The 17,143-nt window shown below is 43.5% G+C and overlaps 1 protein-coding gene across 1 annotated transcript; it reads left to right on the top strand.

Moving 5' to 3' along the window:
- Nucleotides 1–8,482: 8,482 nt before the first annotated feature.
- LOC308285296 (protein Wnt-8a-like) lies at nt 8,483–11,891 on the top strand (the record flags this gene model as incomplete). Its single annotated transcript, XM_080726012.1, has 5 exons — nt 8,483–8,538; nt 9,178–9,338; nt 9,946–10,071; nt 10,490–10,632; nt 11,301–11,891. The coding sequence occupies 5 exons, from the start codon at nt 8,483–8,485 to the stop codon at nt 11,889–11,891; spliced, it is 1,077 nt and encodes a 358-aa protein (XP_080582138.1).
- Nucleotides 11,892–17,143: the final 5,252 nt, after the last annotated feature.

Here is a 17,143-nt window from a genome sequence, read left to right as displayed (position 1 = left end):
CGAACTGCATGTGGGTGCTTCTTCCAACTCTTCAAAAGGGGCAGTTGATGAGGCAGTTCTCAGTTGCTTAAAAAACATGGATTGTAGGCCAACTTGAATGCAAACATTGTTCATTGATCCAAACATGCCAATGAAAAATAATTTACAACTAAAAAAAAGAGAAAAAAAAGAAAGAAAGAAAAGACAATTTGTGTAGTATTAGGCTCGTGCCCCACATCCATGGGGGCCCGCAGTGAATCCTTGTACCCAGGGCCCAGAATTTGGTGTGACACCCCTAATCATCATCATCCTCATCATATCCATAATCATAGGCTATATGGCTATAGAGATTAACTCTTATACTGCTTTGGACGTTCCTGTTCGCCCCAATTCTCAAGAGACCTCCGTGCCAATACGGCGCTCGTTCGCGTTCGTTCGTTTACCTCGTCTGATGACTGTAAGCTGATGAGGGGTCGCGGCGCCGTGTACTGTAAACACATTTTCCGCGGTGATGGTGTAAAAAATCCATTATGCGTTAACATCAACGGAGACCAATTCACTTCCTTGTTGATTTCCTCTGGCCCGGAGGCTCTGTGGCCAGTGACTGGTCTGAATGTACGGCAACACATAACAGGCAAATTCACATTCATTCTCGCATGACGCCGCCCTCTGCTGCCTGGCAGACCAAAGTGCACTATTGCACAATCAAAAAAAAAAAAGTAAAAAAAAAAAAGTCTATCTATCTACTATAACGTCGCAAAGGTAAGCCGCTTTTTGATGGCACCAGACCCAATAAATAAATAAATAATCTGGCAGTAGGAGAGTTAACTTATGTGAGCCGAAGATTTTGTCCTAGTTTCACTGATAGATTATAGCAGTGTTTCTCAAACTTTCAAATTGCAAGGTCTCCCCAGACTAACCTTAACTCTGACAGTGTACACATGGAACCAAATGGACCCCGGGTTCATTTGGTTACATTTGTACGCTGTCAGTTACAGACTTGTATGGGTCAATTTAGACCCCCATAAAGGATCCCATAAGAGTCCCTGGAATCCACTTTGAGAACCACTGGATTATAGCAATGCTAGATTAGGCCTACAATGATAGATTACAGGGGATTAATTGATGATCCCAGGATTAATCAATAATTAGGCGAGGGTTGAGCCACTTAGCCTATATCAAGTGGGGATTATCGTCGCCTCTATTGTTATAATGACCACATCTCAATGGCCCATTGATGGGTGACACGTGGCTTTAAAGGATTTTGAGTGGATTAGTGACAAGACATAATTAAATAAAATTCATGCACAACCTGTGAACCAATAAAACATCTTAGCTTGTCAATTTGTATTTGTATTTTTCTTTCAAATCAATCAATCCTCAATTGCTTAAAAAACATGGATTGTAGGTTACTTGAATGCAAAGTCAACAATTTGTGTAGTATTATGCTACTGTTGTGTTAACAGAGCTACCCATTCCAAATGGGACATAGCCTATACTGCTTAACCTCTTGAACCCCATTGCCCCCGCCGGCGGGGGCAAAAGGTGTTGACCTCTGAACAGCTGTCAATAAATGTCAATAAATCAATTGAGACCAAATAAAAATACATTTTCTTTGTTGATTATTGTTACAGTGGGCCTACAGCATAGTAATCAGCTGCCATTGTACTTTTCAGCCATACATTACTCATATTACAGTATTATTACAACTTATTGTTACTCGTTTTTATCATTTTTCACCCTATACTTTAACATTACTAATATTACAGCACTACTCTCACTAAACCATCTGTAGAGTTTACATAGTTTGGAATATATTCATATTCAATCAATTGATGACACCTTGGTGAACAATTTCTCTATTCACTATATATGTTTTCAATGAGGTCTTGAGGCTCATTCACTATTCAGAAGTCAAAACTTCCATAGGCGGAGGTCTTATTCAATCATCTTTTCCTAGGTAAATGATCACAGCAGGACAATTTGGACATTTGTATCATATATTTTACCCATTTTCAACTGTTTTTATTTTATTTGACACTTGCTTTAGCAATGTAAACGTAGGCTATGTCTTCTCGTGCCAATAAAGCTCCTTTGAATTGAACTGATATAGGTCTACAAATAAACAGATTGGTGTAGGTCTATTTAAAAGCAAGTATTGAACAGAATCAGTATTTCATAGAAGCGAATTTTGTATGACTGCTAGCAAACCTTTTCCCTTCTGATTCCATAACAGGACGCTCGTTGATCAAGTCAATGTCATCTTCTCCATTCTCCACTGTTATGGGATGTCATCATGAAGACACCGTTGGCTTGTGTTGTGTGATATGCATAACGTTTTTACAAATAGGCCTGTCAACAACTCAACCCACTCCAGAATGGACAGAATACACTAACATGTTAGCCCACCTATCCTATGCTGTGTTCATTTCACTATATCACTGTCAATCATCGATTTAATCCTAATCAAGGCAATATAAATATCCATTCATATTTAATGCTCATTTAATCGTTAAGTCCTAACCTGTCACGTCAAAACAATGAATACATGTGGCTTTAATAGATACAAAAACAAACTGGATTAAAAGTGTTTAAAAGCATTCCTTTAAAGCATCATTGGGAGCATTCCTTATCATCTCAATAACACAATATAGGCCTGCATACAGTACAACATTTGAAACCCTCAACAGTAAAAAAAAAAAAAAAAAAAGGCATGGACAAGTAAAGAAAAGTGTGTATAAATATTTTATTGCAATAAATATGATGAGACGATCCCTCTCACCTGGCTTCATTGGTCCTGGACGAACTGTAGGCCTACAGGTCTGAAAGACAGTAAACAATTGCATTCACAGTTACAACAGCGAAGAGCTTTCATTTCAATTATAATCAAGGTCGTGTTGTCACAAGCGAAAATAACTTTTACTTAGTTGTAACAAGAGTAGGCTATTTCCCCATACAGTAAAAGATCGTAGCTAACAAGGCTAATTAGCTAGCCTTGATAGTTTACCTTGTTGTTGTTCTGAGTCGTGCTGCTTCTCTGGGGAGTTTGCTGAGGATGTGTTAAGGATGGCAGCAATGCTGAGGATATGTTAAGGATGTCAGCAATACTATTAACTGGTGTAGAATAAAAACATCGAAGATATCAGTAGCTTGCATTTCGAGAGACTCCACAACTGCGCCTTCTGCTGATAGCTGGGGGGAAAAAAATCTGTTGGTTTTAACCCTTTGTCTTTTTTTTTTATGTAGCGGTTTGTTAGAACGCTCTGAAATGACGTGCGGGGTGCCAGTCAGGCATAGCCTGACAATAGAAAATACAAATAACAAGCGCTACAAAGCGTACATACGTATAACGTATGGACCCTTGTGCAAACTCAGAAGTAACCCATTTGATACCATAGACCTTTTGTTTTACCCGAAACCATAAATACAGCAGAAAAACATATGCACAACAATGAATGAGAATAATAAGGAGACCACACACACAACAGTACCAGTTTGAGGGGTTTGTATTCAGTTCAGGGGGGTTCAGAGATAAGTCAGTTCAGTTCAATCCATTCCAATCAGAGCAAAATAGCAAATTGAAAATGTTCCCAACAAAAGAAAAACTGAAAAATCAAACTCAAAGTTCTCCTTTAAGTGACCCACAAAATATCAAAGAAAAACGAAAATGAAAACTTCCCCTTTAAGAAAACAAAGTTAACGTCTGCTCTCCTCTTCGTAGAATGAACGTTTGGTTCTGACCGACCTGTTTGAGTTGTATGAGTTGTCACGGAATCCTGGCCATAGATGCTTGCTCAAACTGTGTCACCGCTCCAGTTTAACACAGGGAAACACCATGTAGCTGTAGCACGCAGCCACGCACACACACACACACGCACGGCTGCTCAGTGTGTGTGACAACGTAGCGCCGTTAACAGCTCGCCTCCTCCAGCCAGCGATCGTGAGGGGAAAGGACATCCATGCCGGTCTGCAGCCGATTCTCCTCCTGTCGCCGTAGCCTTTGTTGCGAGCCCGTAACGAATGCAAACTGTATAGACTGAGAGCTAATGCTAACAAACGGTCGCGCTAGTAGGTGTGTCTGACTGTCAGCAGCCACGCAGCCTCGGCTCTGTCCACCATAGCCTCCTCCTCCAGAAAATCGGTGTCTGGGCTCTGGCCACCTGTCACAGGCCTCTGCAGGGAATGGAGCCAGGACTGAGAGGCTGCTTCCTCCATCTCTGCGGGAATGTGTGGGGACAAGCCTGTGTCTGTGAGCTCTAAGGGAGGGGGCAGTCGGGGAAGGTGGGAGGACAAGCTGGGGCGGCTACCGGCCTGGAGCCCGACGAGGTTTGGGTGGCACCGGTCGATCGGCTGCACCGCATTCTCTGGGGCGGGGGTAGTGAGATCCTCCACAGCGGGGTCCTGGCCCTCCAGTGCTCCGACCCCCAGCTTCATGTTTTCATCCACCAGGATTGCCTTCTTGCTGGTTCCCTCAGTGACAGGGAACAGCCTCCCGTCCAGCATCACCTGCATGCAGAAACGAGGACTGTGTGAAGGCCCCGACTGGTCCAGACCGCGCACGCCGTCCTCGTTGTTGGCCGGGTCTGGGTTGGGGTTCTCGGGATGAAACGGCGAGGCCCACTGCCCGCCGTTTGTGTTGTTGTCCTCATCCATGTTGAAATGTGTGGTAGCGGTTGTAGCCTGTAGCCAAACCTGAGTGTCTTTTACTGCAGCGCTAGGCAGGGTTGCCAAAACTTCCTCCACAAGCCAACTCTTGCAATAGAAATAAGCAAAAACACAAGATAAAGACATTGGACATTAATCGCTGGTCTAACAGACATTAACTTTTTAGCCTTAGTTGCGACCGTAGGTCGCACTTACTACAGAAAGCTCCACCAGGTGTCCGTGCGTCAGTCCGTCACACGTCACACGTCACACTTTTGCCCTGCTCATATCTCCGCAACCGTTGCCCCGATCCATGCCAGATTTTGCACACACACTCCTTTCCTGCCAAACTAAAACCTCCAAGGACCCCCGGAGCTCCAGGGACCCCCAGGTCCCTGGGGGACCCCCAGATGTAAAAAATTTCCAAATGTGCAAAAATGACCAAATGACCACCCCAACGGGGCTGCTCACGGGGAATTCCCGGGGACCACCGACTCCTTGTGCTCCAGAACGGATGCAAAAGTGGTGGCGCCCCCAGTGGAGGACCCCCTGCCACTGCAGCGCACATAAAATGCCGTAACTTGGGCAAGGAGCGACCGGGAGAGCCGGGGCCGGTACCTATTCGTCCGCCTCGGCGGCGCGGAGACCCCACCCCTCATTTCTCACATGGCCCTCTTCTAGCGCCACCTTCAGGCCGATTTTTGAAAGCACATTTTTGGACACTGCTCCTCCAATTTTTGCCCTAAAATCACGCAAATCGCTACACAGTATGTCTACACTCATGTCATCAACATGGATCCGTCCACATTTTTTGGGGACACTGCTCCCTACTCTTTGTGTATACATGTGACCTACGGTCGCTTATCTCCCGATTAGGGAGTCTTACTGGTACATATACCTCTGCAAGAGTCAGGTTGTTTTTCAATCTCAAAGTGTTGCAAAATCCCTCTACAGAGACCTGGCACTCTAAAGATAAATACAGAAATAACTCCAGTAGAGCTATGGAAAACGCAGTCTGTGGTTTCTCTGGACTTGCAGGCCAGAGTCTGTACGTTAAAAGGGTGCAGGGTTCTGGTTCACACTCGCATAGAGTGACACTGAAGTTGCACAGCTGGCCTACAACAGGGCAAAGGGAAAGGCAAACAGTTACTCTCGTATTCTTTACTTTTGTCAATTAAATCAGCATCAACAACAAGTGCAGATAATGACATGAAAGTGTTCTATTTTTAGGAAATGAATAACTAGACATTCAGTAATAAATCCTAACATTAAATGTATTGCTTCAAAACAATTTCTATACGCTATAATATGGCCTGTATACTATTTCATTTAAACAAACCTGTGTTCACTACAATTTTCATGTCCCTTATGTAGGTACGATGGGAAACGTGGTCCTCCTTTAAATGTAGGGAATAATCAAGGGCAGCTCTCTCATAGTATGTTTGCTACGGAATAAGGACAAAGGATACATAGAAAATGCAATGATGTGCAGTTAGGATCAACTTTTCAAAATTAGACAGACAGATAGGTCGGTCACATACATACATACATGTTGTACTCTAAATCAAGAATAAATACTAACATTCCATTTCTCCGGGATGTGAATTTATGTGTGTCGCTCTCACACAGCCTTCACAAAGGGCACCAGTGCTGCTGCATTCTAAACACCTGTATGCAGCAACGTTGTTGCTACAAAAGGTGCATATGTTTGTGGACGGTGCTGCAGACTGAAAGGAGACTTTGAGCATTTGAGTCTGTATTGACTCCCAAATGCAAAGTTCTCTTCGTTTAGCCTTTCCATAGGCGGTCTCATTCGAACTGCATGTGGGTGCTTCTTCCAACTCTTCAAAAGGGGCAGTTGATGAGGCAGTTCTCAGTTGCTTAAAAAACATGGATTGTAGGCCAACTTGAATGCAAACATTGTTCATTGATCCTAAAAGGCCAATGAAAAATAATTTACAACAAAAAAAAAGAGAAAAAAAAGAAAGAAACAAAAGACAATTTGTGTAGTATTAGGCTTGTGCCCCACATCCATGGGGGGCCCGCAGTGAATCCTTGTACCCAGGGCCCAGAATTTGGTGTGACACCCCTAATCATCATCATCCTCATCATATCCATAATCATAGGCTATATGGCTATAGAGATTAATTTATGTGAGCCGAAGATTTTGTCCTAGTTTCACTGATAGATTATAGCAGTGTTTCTCAAACTTTCAAATCGCAAGGTCTCCCCAGCCCAGACTAACCTTAACTCCGACAGTGTACACATGGACCCGTTAGGGTTCATTTGGTTCCATTTGTACGCTGTCAGTTACAGACTTGTATGGGTCAATTTAGACCCCCATAAAGGATCCCATAAGAGTCCCTGGAATCCACTTTGAGAAGCACTGGATTATAGCAATGCTAGATTAGGCCTACAATGATAGATTACAGGGGATTAATTGATGATCCCAGGGTTAATCAATAATTAGGCAAGGGTTGAGCCACTTCAAGTGGGGATTATTGTCGCCTCTATTGTTATAAGGACCACATCTCAATGGCCCATTGATGGGTGACAAGTGGTTTTAAAGGATTTTGAGTGGATTAGTGACAAGACATAATTAAATAAAATTCATGCACAACCTGTGAACCAATAAAACATTTTAGCTTGTCAATTTGTATTTGTATTTTTCTTTCAAATCAATCAATCCTCAATTGCTTAAAACTAAAAATAACACTAAGAAGGAAAAAAAATCCATCATGTACATGTTACAATTCATGAAATATCAGAGATTCAACTATAATCCCCCATAAAGTCCCCTAATGTCAAGAGATGTGGGTTTCAGCCATGACATTGAATTATTGGGGATTATTGTCACCTCTATTGTCATAAGGACCACGTCCCAATGGCCCATTGATGGGTGACAAGTGGTTTTAAAGGATTTTGAGTGGATTACAGGGGATTAACTGATGATCCTAGTGTTGGGTTGGTTGAGCCACTTAATCAAGTTAAATCCCTTGAATATGAAATGGTAGAAACTAGCAGTTTAATGTCTGTTGATTATAGTGACACAACATAAAAAAAAAAAAAAAAAAATCACGCACAATGTGAAACCTTAACCCGTGAACCAATGAAACATCCCACCAAACTTCTCAATTTGTATTTGTATTTTTCTTTCAAATCTGTCAATTCACAATTGCTTAATAAACATGGATTGTAGGCCTACTTGAATGCAAACAAATGTCATTGCCCCTAAAATACCCATGAAAAAATAATTTACAACTAAAAAAGAGAAAAACGTAAGAAAAGACAATTAGTGTAGTATTAGGCTACTGTCATATTTGTTAACAGAGCTACCCATTCCAAATGGGACATAGCCTATAGACTGCTTAAGACAATTAAAACAACCAAGCAAAACAATCTAATAACAATAAGAAATACAAAAAAATGTATTGCCAGGTCCATGTTTTGAAATATCAGAGATTCAACTATAAGTGCTCCCCCCTCCCCTAATGTCAAGACATGTGGGTTTCAGCCATGACGTTGAATTATTGGGGATTATCGTCACCTCCATTGTCATAAGGACCACGTCCCAATGGCCCATTGATGGATTTTGAGTGGATTACCGGGGATTAATTTGATGAGCATAGTGTTAATCAATCATTTTAAAAACTCATTTTCACAGTGAAATCTTAGCGACGAGACAACCTGTCAATCAAATGGAACAACCGTATAAATGTCACCAGTCATCAGCCTTCAGACATTCAGTAGCCTTTCCCTCTCATGGAACACACACCTTGGATACTAACTAACTGACTTACTTAATTACTTGTATTTTTGGAGATATTTTCCTTTGGACAACAAACAACCTAATAGCGATATGGAACTAAAACTTCACTTCATTCTGTTCTGTCAATTTCACTTTGCAGCAGCTTGGTAAGTCACACTTGTTCTCGCTTTTTAAGTTTTAAGTTTTACCTTTATTTTATTTTTTATTTTATTTTTATTCTTAAAATACATCAGCACAAACTGTGATATCTGTGATATCTGGTGAAGAAGCTCAGGGGTGTCACACCAAATTCTGGGCCCTGGGTACAAGGATTCTCTCCCATTTTGTGCTTTAACTATTGAAAAATAGCAGACATACAAGCTCACTAAGAGCTTGTAGATCTGCTATTTTTGAAAAATCTTGAAAAATCGTGAAAATAACCCCTTGAATATTTCAAATCCTTCTAAGGTTTTTTTTTTATGTTGAAAAAACAATGTTTCTATGTCAGTGGTTCTCAAACCTTTTCATGTTAAGCACCCCCAAAGTGATATGTATTTGGCCACGGACCACCATCTCAAAATATTTAGATCCAGGGACCACCCCCAGAAGCAAAATTTAAGTTACAAATGTTCGTAAAAAAAAAGAGAAAAAAAAGATATATAGGTATATCTGCTATTTTTCAATAGGTAAAACATAAAATAATGAAGGCCCCTCCACCTTGGGCCCTGGTAACTCAGTCCCCCCCCTTATGACGCCCCTGAAGAAGCTACTTGACTTTAACATGTCTCTTTGCTTCCTTTCTGCAGGTCGGTGAATAATTTCCTCATGACCGGACCGAAGGCCTTTCTGCCATATGCCAGCAGCGTGCAGGTGGGCGCGCAGAACGCGATGCAGGAGTGCAAGCACCAGTTTGCCTGGGACAGGTGGAACTGTCCAGAGAGTGCCCTCCAGTCGTCAACACACAGTGGTGAGGGAACGTGCATTACGCTTGTTTTATGAACCATACTTTTGCCAATGGTGTAATGCAGCGGTTCTCAACCTGTGGATCGGGAACGCCAGGGGTCTCCAGATGATTAACTTAATGTGCAACATTGTTTTCTCACTCAACAGTAAACAAACCAACATATTTATCAACCAACATATACTGTATATCTGCACATTTCTAAAGTGACAATTTAAGGACTTGTTGATAACTTTAGAAATTAAACATTGGCCAAATTGTCAAATATTAGAGGCAAGAAATTGTGAAAATAGCAGATCTACGTGCTCACAACGCTTTGTGTTGCGAGGCGTTGTGAGCATGTAGATCTGCTATTTTCACAATAGAACCGTGTTATACACAATGTAATGCCTCAACTCTTAGTGCTCGTCAGGATGGGGGGGGTCCCTAGATAAAATATGATTATTTTGGGGGTCGTGGCCTGAAAAGGTTGAGAACCACTGGCGTACTGTAACACGGCACCTATTGGCGAGATTGGACACCACAACTAAGGCGTAATGGAACGGTACCACTTTTGATAGCAAAATAATATATTACACTCGAATAAATATGTTTTCTTTTCGACTCAATTTAGCCACAAGAGAGACGTCTTTTGTTCACGCCATCAGCGCTGCAGGAGTGATGTACACACTGACCAAGAACTGCAGCATGGGAGACTTCGACAACTGTGGCTGCGATGACTCCAAAATTGGACAAATGGGTATGTTGGTGTAGATCAGGGGTTCTCAAACCTTTTTAGGCTGTGTCTCCCAAAATGAACATTATATGAACTGGGGACCACCACCCTGACAAGCACTTGGAATGTAGTCTATTACATTTAATTGGTATTAAAAACGGTCTTGAAAGTCCTTAAATTGTCACTTTATAAATGTGTAGATACCCTGTATACACTTATACTGTGTGTTAGCTTGTTTACCATTGAGTGAGAAAACATCTCACCTGGGGACCCCACAAAATAATTTGGGGACCCCACTTGAGGTCCCGACCCCAAGTTTGAGAAGCACTAGCAGATCAAATGGAAATACACTTAAAGTAAACTAGGGACAATTATTATTAATTATTATATAGTTAAATGAAATCCAAAGCAGGCCTATAACTCAGACCTTTTGATTCTGCAGGTGGCAAAGGGTGGATATGGGGCGGATGCAGTGACAACGCGGCGTTCGGCGAGAAGATCTCCAAACAGTTTGTGGACGCGTTGGAAAATGGACAAGACTCACGCGCGGCCATCAACCGGCACAACAACGAAGCTGGCAGACTGGTATGTGGTGCTTCATTATCTTTTAAATGAATGAAACATACCTTGACTTCATTATACTTTAAACCCATTTAGAACGAGTACACATTATTGTGTATCATTATTTTATGCTTTAACTATTGAAAAATAGCAGATATACAAGCGCTGCGAGCTTGTAGATCTGCCATTTTTGAAAAATCGTGAAAATTCGAATTTTGACTCGATTCTATAAGTGTCTTTTGAATCCTTCTAAGATTTTTTGAAAAACCTGTTTCTATGTCAGCAATCTGGCCAGCCATCGTCAAAGAAAAGGTCCTTTTCACTTAAATGGAGCTCAGTTGGTCTGTTTTTGAGAGACTACCATGTCAGTGGTTCTTAAACCACGGGGGCCACGGGCCCCCATCTCAAAATATCTAGTTCCAGGGACCACCCTGAAGCAAAATTTGAGTTACAAACGTTCACTTTGAAAATACATATATTCAAAGATTTGCACACATTTTCACGACTTTTAAAAAAATAGCAGATCTACAAGCACACAGCGCGGCACCGAGTGCCGCGCTGTGAGCTTGTATATCTGCTATTTTTCACTAGTTAAAGCATTCAATAATTCCAGGCCTATGCAAGTACAATATATGCCCTGGAGAGTATATAAGTTGCCTGACATATTGTGTCTCCCATTTGTCTCTCGACAGGCAATCAAATCCACCATGAAGAAAGTCTGCAAGTGTCACGGAGTGTCCGGGAGCTGCAGCGTTCGGACCTGCTGGACGCAGCTGTCCGACTTCAGGGACGTGGGCAACTTCCTGAAGGTCAAATACGACCAGGCGAGGACGCTGGACGTGGACGAGAGACAAACGAGGGCCGGGAACAGCGCAGACAACCGAGGCGCCGTCGCACGCGCGTTCAGCAGCGTCCCCAAGACGGAGCTCATCTTCCTGGAGAGCTCCCCGGACTACTGCGCCAAGAACCGGAGCCTGGGCTACCACGGCACGGAGGGCCGCGAGTGCCTACCGCGAGGCAAGGACGGCGGCTCTCAGTGGGAGCGACAGAGCTGCCGCAGGCTGTGCCGCGACTGCGGCCTGAAGGTGGAGGAGAGGCGCGTCGAGGTGGTCAGCAGCTGCAAGTGCAAGTTCCACTGGTGCTGCGCGGTGAAGTGCGAGCAGTGTGCGCAAGTCGTTGCGAAATATTATTGCGCGCGCAGGGAAAGAGCGCACACAATAAAGCCAAACGGGAGAAGGCCAGACAATAAAACCACTCGGAGGCAACGTGCGCGCAAGCATTGATTGCCACCGATGGCTCCCTCTTTTTTTTAAAGACGATTATGTGAATGTCTCTGAAATCAATATATGACGAGTCTGGCCTCATCCTGGCTTGCAACAACTGACAAGCAGCCTTTCATTAAAATACTTTTAATGCACTTTATATAACTTGGAGTGATAGACTATCTCCAAACTGACAACCTTATCGTATTCAGGCCTATAAAACCATCCCCATGGATTCACCCTCCCTTGTCAGTGTCACTTGAGTGTTTACTGTGGTCTGGTGTCATGTTGTGTGTGACCGTTTGTGTCAGATGCATTTTTGCATGATAAAACCTTAATAAATATTTTAATAATACGCCTTTGCTCTGTTTCATTTGTCAACGGCGTGGATTCGTCAGCTCTGTCAAATGAAACTGTGATGCTGTTATTTTGTATATTGGTCGGTGCTGTGGTTCCACTGGCTCTGCGGGGATCCCGGGATCAAGTGATTAGTCGTGGCCTGCTATTTTTCAAAAAATAGATATACAAGTTTGCAGCGCAGCACTCGGTGCCGCACTGTGAGCTTGTATATCTGCTATCTTTCAATGGTTAAAGCACAAAATAATTAAGGCCCCTCCACCTTGGGCCCTAGTAAAGTTATTTTAGTCCCGCCCACTGACAATAGAACGCCCCTACAAGGGAGTTGGCCTATCACCTGTGATGTTGTCATTAGAAATGGGACGCCGCCTCTTCTCTATGTCCCCAATGGGAGGGAGGAAATAGGAACTAGGAAATAGGATTTGATTTAAAGGGCCTACACCATGCTTTTAAAACTATATTTTTTGTATAAATATATGCTCAAAATTGAGTCTTAGACAGGTTTTAACCCTCAAAAAACACTCTGACCATTCTTTTTGTTTGTTCTAGCTCTACTATAATGAGGCTCTCCAGCTGCAATACCAAAACGGCCTCTGTTTGCTCAGGGGCGCATCTAGTGGGGTTTTTCCAGAAAAAAAAGAAGTTTTTTGAAAAAGAAAAAGTTTTTTGAAAAAGAAAAAGTTTTTGAAAAAAAGTTTTTTGAAAAAAAAGTTTTTGAAAAAAAAAAAGTTTTTTGAAAAAAAAGTTTTTGAAAAAAAAAAGTTTTTGAAAAAAAAGTTTTTTGAAAAAAGATTTTTTTTCAAAAAAATTTTTTTTTTTGAAGTTTTGAAAAAAAAAAAAATTTGAAAAAAATGTTTTTTTTGACTCTGCATTGCATTTTTTTGAAAAAAAAAGTTTTGAAAAAAAGATTTTTTGAAAAAAAAAAATTTTTTGAAAATTTTTTTTTGACTGAAAAAACAACGGGAATCCGTGTGACGTCACACGGATCAACTCTCAGAACAGCACTGTTCTGAGAACCTGTGGAAAGCTTTTCATCTCTGTCTTCCCAAAACCAGAGAAAGACACAATGTACAGAAATAGGACTTTGTGAGGATAGAAGGTGCCAGTGGGACCCCAAAAAAAGGTTTTAAAATAGAAAAAGTGAAAATTCATGGTGTAGGGTCCTTTAAGGACGAGACGCAGCTAAGGTATCCATGCGACAGAGGTGACAGCATTCACACACCAGGATGAGTTCAACGGTAGCAACCCTTTCTCTTCCACTTTCTTTTCCCGTCAATATTGTACGCCCTCATATGGAGATCTCTATGTCTGTCTGCGTCCCTTTTATGCTTATCTATGGACAAACCAATGTCATCGCTATGATGCCATAGATATAGTATGTACTTGTGAGGGGGTGGAAGTAGCGTTATCCTTTTTATTTTTTATTTTCTTTAATAATTGTTTGTTTTTACAATTATTTCCTTTTGTTTGAGCATGTTTTGTATAATTTCTCTAATATGTTTCGTTGTGATAATGCTATATTGCTGTCTCCCTCTAACAACCTCCTCTCTTTCCATGTGTGAGTCTGACTGCGAACTGATAGGATAACTAGACGCCGGTGCTGGCCAATGTATGGGGGACTGACGTCATGACCAGCCAATGGGCGGCTGGCAGAGTGGGAGGCGGCCCTTTAAGAGGAACGCCAGGCTCAGTCTAGGTTGACAAGCAAGGGGCGCAGACGTGTGTGTGGAGCAGGCTGAGGGAAGTGACTCAGGTGGCCGGCTGTGATGAGCAGAGAGACAGGCACAGGCCGAGCCAGGCAGTAACTGAACTGAACCTTATTGAACTAAAGTGCTAGGACCGAGTAGCGCTTTACCTTACAAACCCAGCGGATTCCAGACGGTGATCCGGGTGTCAGCGGTACCAGGCAGGGTCCGGCCATCCAGAGATGAGCGAGAGGGTCCTGACGAGCCGAACCGGCTACCCGGCTAACGAGAGGGGTCGTTGTGACTACTGTGGTGTCGTGCGAACTATTCGCAGCGGCAGGTCACAAGCCTGCCTGCGTGTGAGTATCCAATCCTGTACACCACTGTCACTAAAGTCACTGGCCTAGAGTTGAGCTGTATAGTCGTCACGACAAGGATACTGGCGTATTCTTTGTATTCACAGAACGGTGGACTAAAGACGTAGATGACCAAAGATGAGCTGTGTGCCGCTGTGTGTGCCATCCCACCTGCTGAAACGATACTCTGCCTATTATTTTATATCTGCTTAGTTATATAACATTTATTCGTCCTTAAATCTGCGCTCCTTGCATTATAATTAATTATCGTAATTATTATACTATTACGATTTGAGGCCTTAACGAGCCGGTACCATAAACTAAGTGCACTTTAATTGTCACCAAGAACGTTACGATAAGAGAAAGAAGGGGGGTTTGAATTAATGTTTTATTGTTGACAGTGCTCTTATTTTTAGGTTTTAGTTAGTTGGCGCCGTAGGATTTTAGGGTTCCCTTTTATTTTATTATTGTGTTTTTGGCGTGATAGAGGCCGCTGTAACCTAGTAATAAAGATTGTTATGCTTTTCTAAACTGTCGTCCTGGTCATTCTCTCCTCATGATTTATATTGCTCTGGTGTTCCGTAAACGAACTTGTGTGTCCCTAAAGGTTGTGCCTTTTGTGCACTTATTTTCCTCTTTAAACGAGGTGGCGTTGTCGGAAACTTATAATTATACAATCTGCTAATGATAATACTTAATCATATACAACAAACCAAAAAGGTGTATTTACAATTATTTATTGGCAAATTCAGTAACAAGGTAATGACAAAGGTACCAGTTTAAACACTGGCGGTTAATGTGAGTTGGGCCACCCTTACATAAATTGGCGTTTGTAGCGGCAGGATCGGACACAGAGCAATATAGAGGAGAGAGTGAATAAGTGTGTAATTGTGAACTTGTTAATATGATGATGATGCCGGTGTATCCGGGCGCCCCGTGGCTGCCCACGTTTGGAGGTACAGAGGGTGAACTTAAGTACAGGGAATGGAAAGTACAGATTAAAGGGCTATTGGGGACGCAAGATGTTAATGAGGCTAAAAAGGTTGCCATTCTATTACAAACCTTGACTGATGAAGCTAGACGGCAAGTTAATGTGTTGGATGAGGGGGATCGAGATACTGTGGCCAAAATCTTTGCTCATCTAGATAACGTGTACAAGGAAACAATCCCTGTTGCAAAGGTACGCTCACAATTTTATAGTTGCGCACAGCGCCCTGGAGAGAGTGTCAGTGCCTTTATTCTGAGACTTAGAGAATTATTTTGTGGGTTGCGGCGTTATGATGCGACTACAGCCCCCTCCGAGGCCGTCTTGAAAGACCAGTTTCTTATGGGGTTAACTGAGGGCCCACTTGGTCAAGCACTGAGAATATATGCTCGACGCCACCCTGACGAAGACTTCGCCGCGCTGCGACAGGAGGCCTTGACGTTGGACACGGAACATGGAGGTACGCCAGCTACTGAAATCGCTTGTCATGCTATTAACCCCGTAACTGTCCCTGTGCCACCACAGACCTCTGCGTGGAGAGATGAGCTGAAGCGAGAAATAATGGAGGATGTCAAGACGCAGTTGCACGGTATGACGAAAGAGTTGATGAGTGAACTCCGACCGCTCATCCAGGCTGCCGCTCCTGCTGTGCGTCCCCAACCACCGCCGTCTGAGGCGTCCTATGTGCCACCTGCGCGCCGGTACGCGCCACCTCAGAGATATGAATGGGATGGGGAGGGGAGGCCCATATGCCGTCAATGCAAACGGTCAGGACATATAGCTAGATGGTGCACTACTAATCAGCCGTCGTTAAACTAAATCGTCCTGTTGCCGAGGTCCAGGCAACAGGAGTCCCCTTATCTGTGACACATACTCGGGCCAATGATGCATTTATCGGGCAATGCCCCATGATTAAAGTAAAGATGGGAGGCGTTCACTTAAAAGGGTTGCTTGATACGGGGTCCCAAGTCACTTTAATGCAACAGAGCTTATTTGAAGAACACTTCTCTCAAACTGATTTAGGTGCAGGGCCACTTGTGTTTAAATTAAGAGCAGCAAATGGCCTTGACATACCGTACACTAGTTATGCGGTATTTGATTTGGAGCTAGAGGGAGTGCAAGTCCCAGGGCGAGGGGTCGTAATTGTTAAAGATGAACACTGTACGCAGCCCTTGATTATTGGCATGAACGTAGTGAGTGCATGCTGGCGTACACTGTTTAAATGGCCTGGGAGGGTTGCGTTTCCCCCGCGTCAAGCGAACGCGTTGTGGCGCGACGCATTCGCTGCCTGTAAAAGAGTTGAGGCTGTGACTAATGATGACGGGTCTTTGGGTTATGTGTGGCCCGTCAGTCGCCAAAGGATTCGGGTCCCCGCCCGCAGTGAAATGGTTGTATGGGGACGCACACGTCGGGGACCGGGAGGAACTGACTTTGAGGCTCTGGTCGAGGCGCTACCAGACATGAAGGAATTGGGGTTGGCGCGCGCCTTGGTTACGGTACGGGGCGGGCGGGTCCCTATTCGTCTCTGTAACCCCTTTCCTTATAGCCTGACGGTGAGGCGCTATCAGAAGTTGGGGAAACTGTACCCTGTGCATGATGCTGATGTTCGGGGAAGTCAAGATCTGAGCCTGTCCATGTCCGCTGATGGCCTGGTGGATGTTGCCCTGGTGAGCGCTGCGGAAGACGGACCCGTGCGCACCCTATCCCAAGAACTCGGTGGGCTGGCTGATCGCACTGACCTGCCCGAGGGAGAGAAAGAGGGACTGCAGTCCATGTTGCTGAGATGGGAAAAGGTGTTTGCTGTACACGATGAAGATTTCGGGCGGACGGACGCCGTGCAACACCAAATCCACACAGCGGGCGCCGCACCCATTCGTGAGCGACACAGGC

This window comes from Nannobrachium achirus (genome assembly GCF_963921795.1).
Source record: "Nannobrachium achirus genome assembly, chromosome: 5".
In the NCBI taxonomy this organism is placed as follows: domain Eukaryota; kingdom Metazoa; phylum Chordata; class Actinopteri; order Myctophiformes; family Myctophidae; genus Nannobrachium; species Nannobrachium achirus.
Note: the sequence above shows the minus strand (reverse complement) of the source record. Positions and strands in the feature narration are given on the sequence as shown.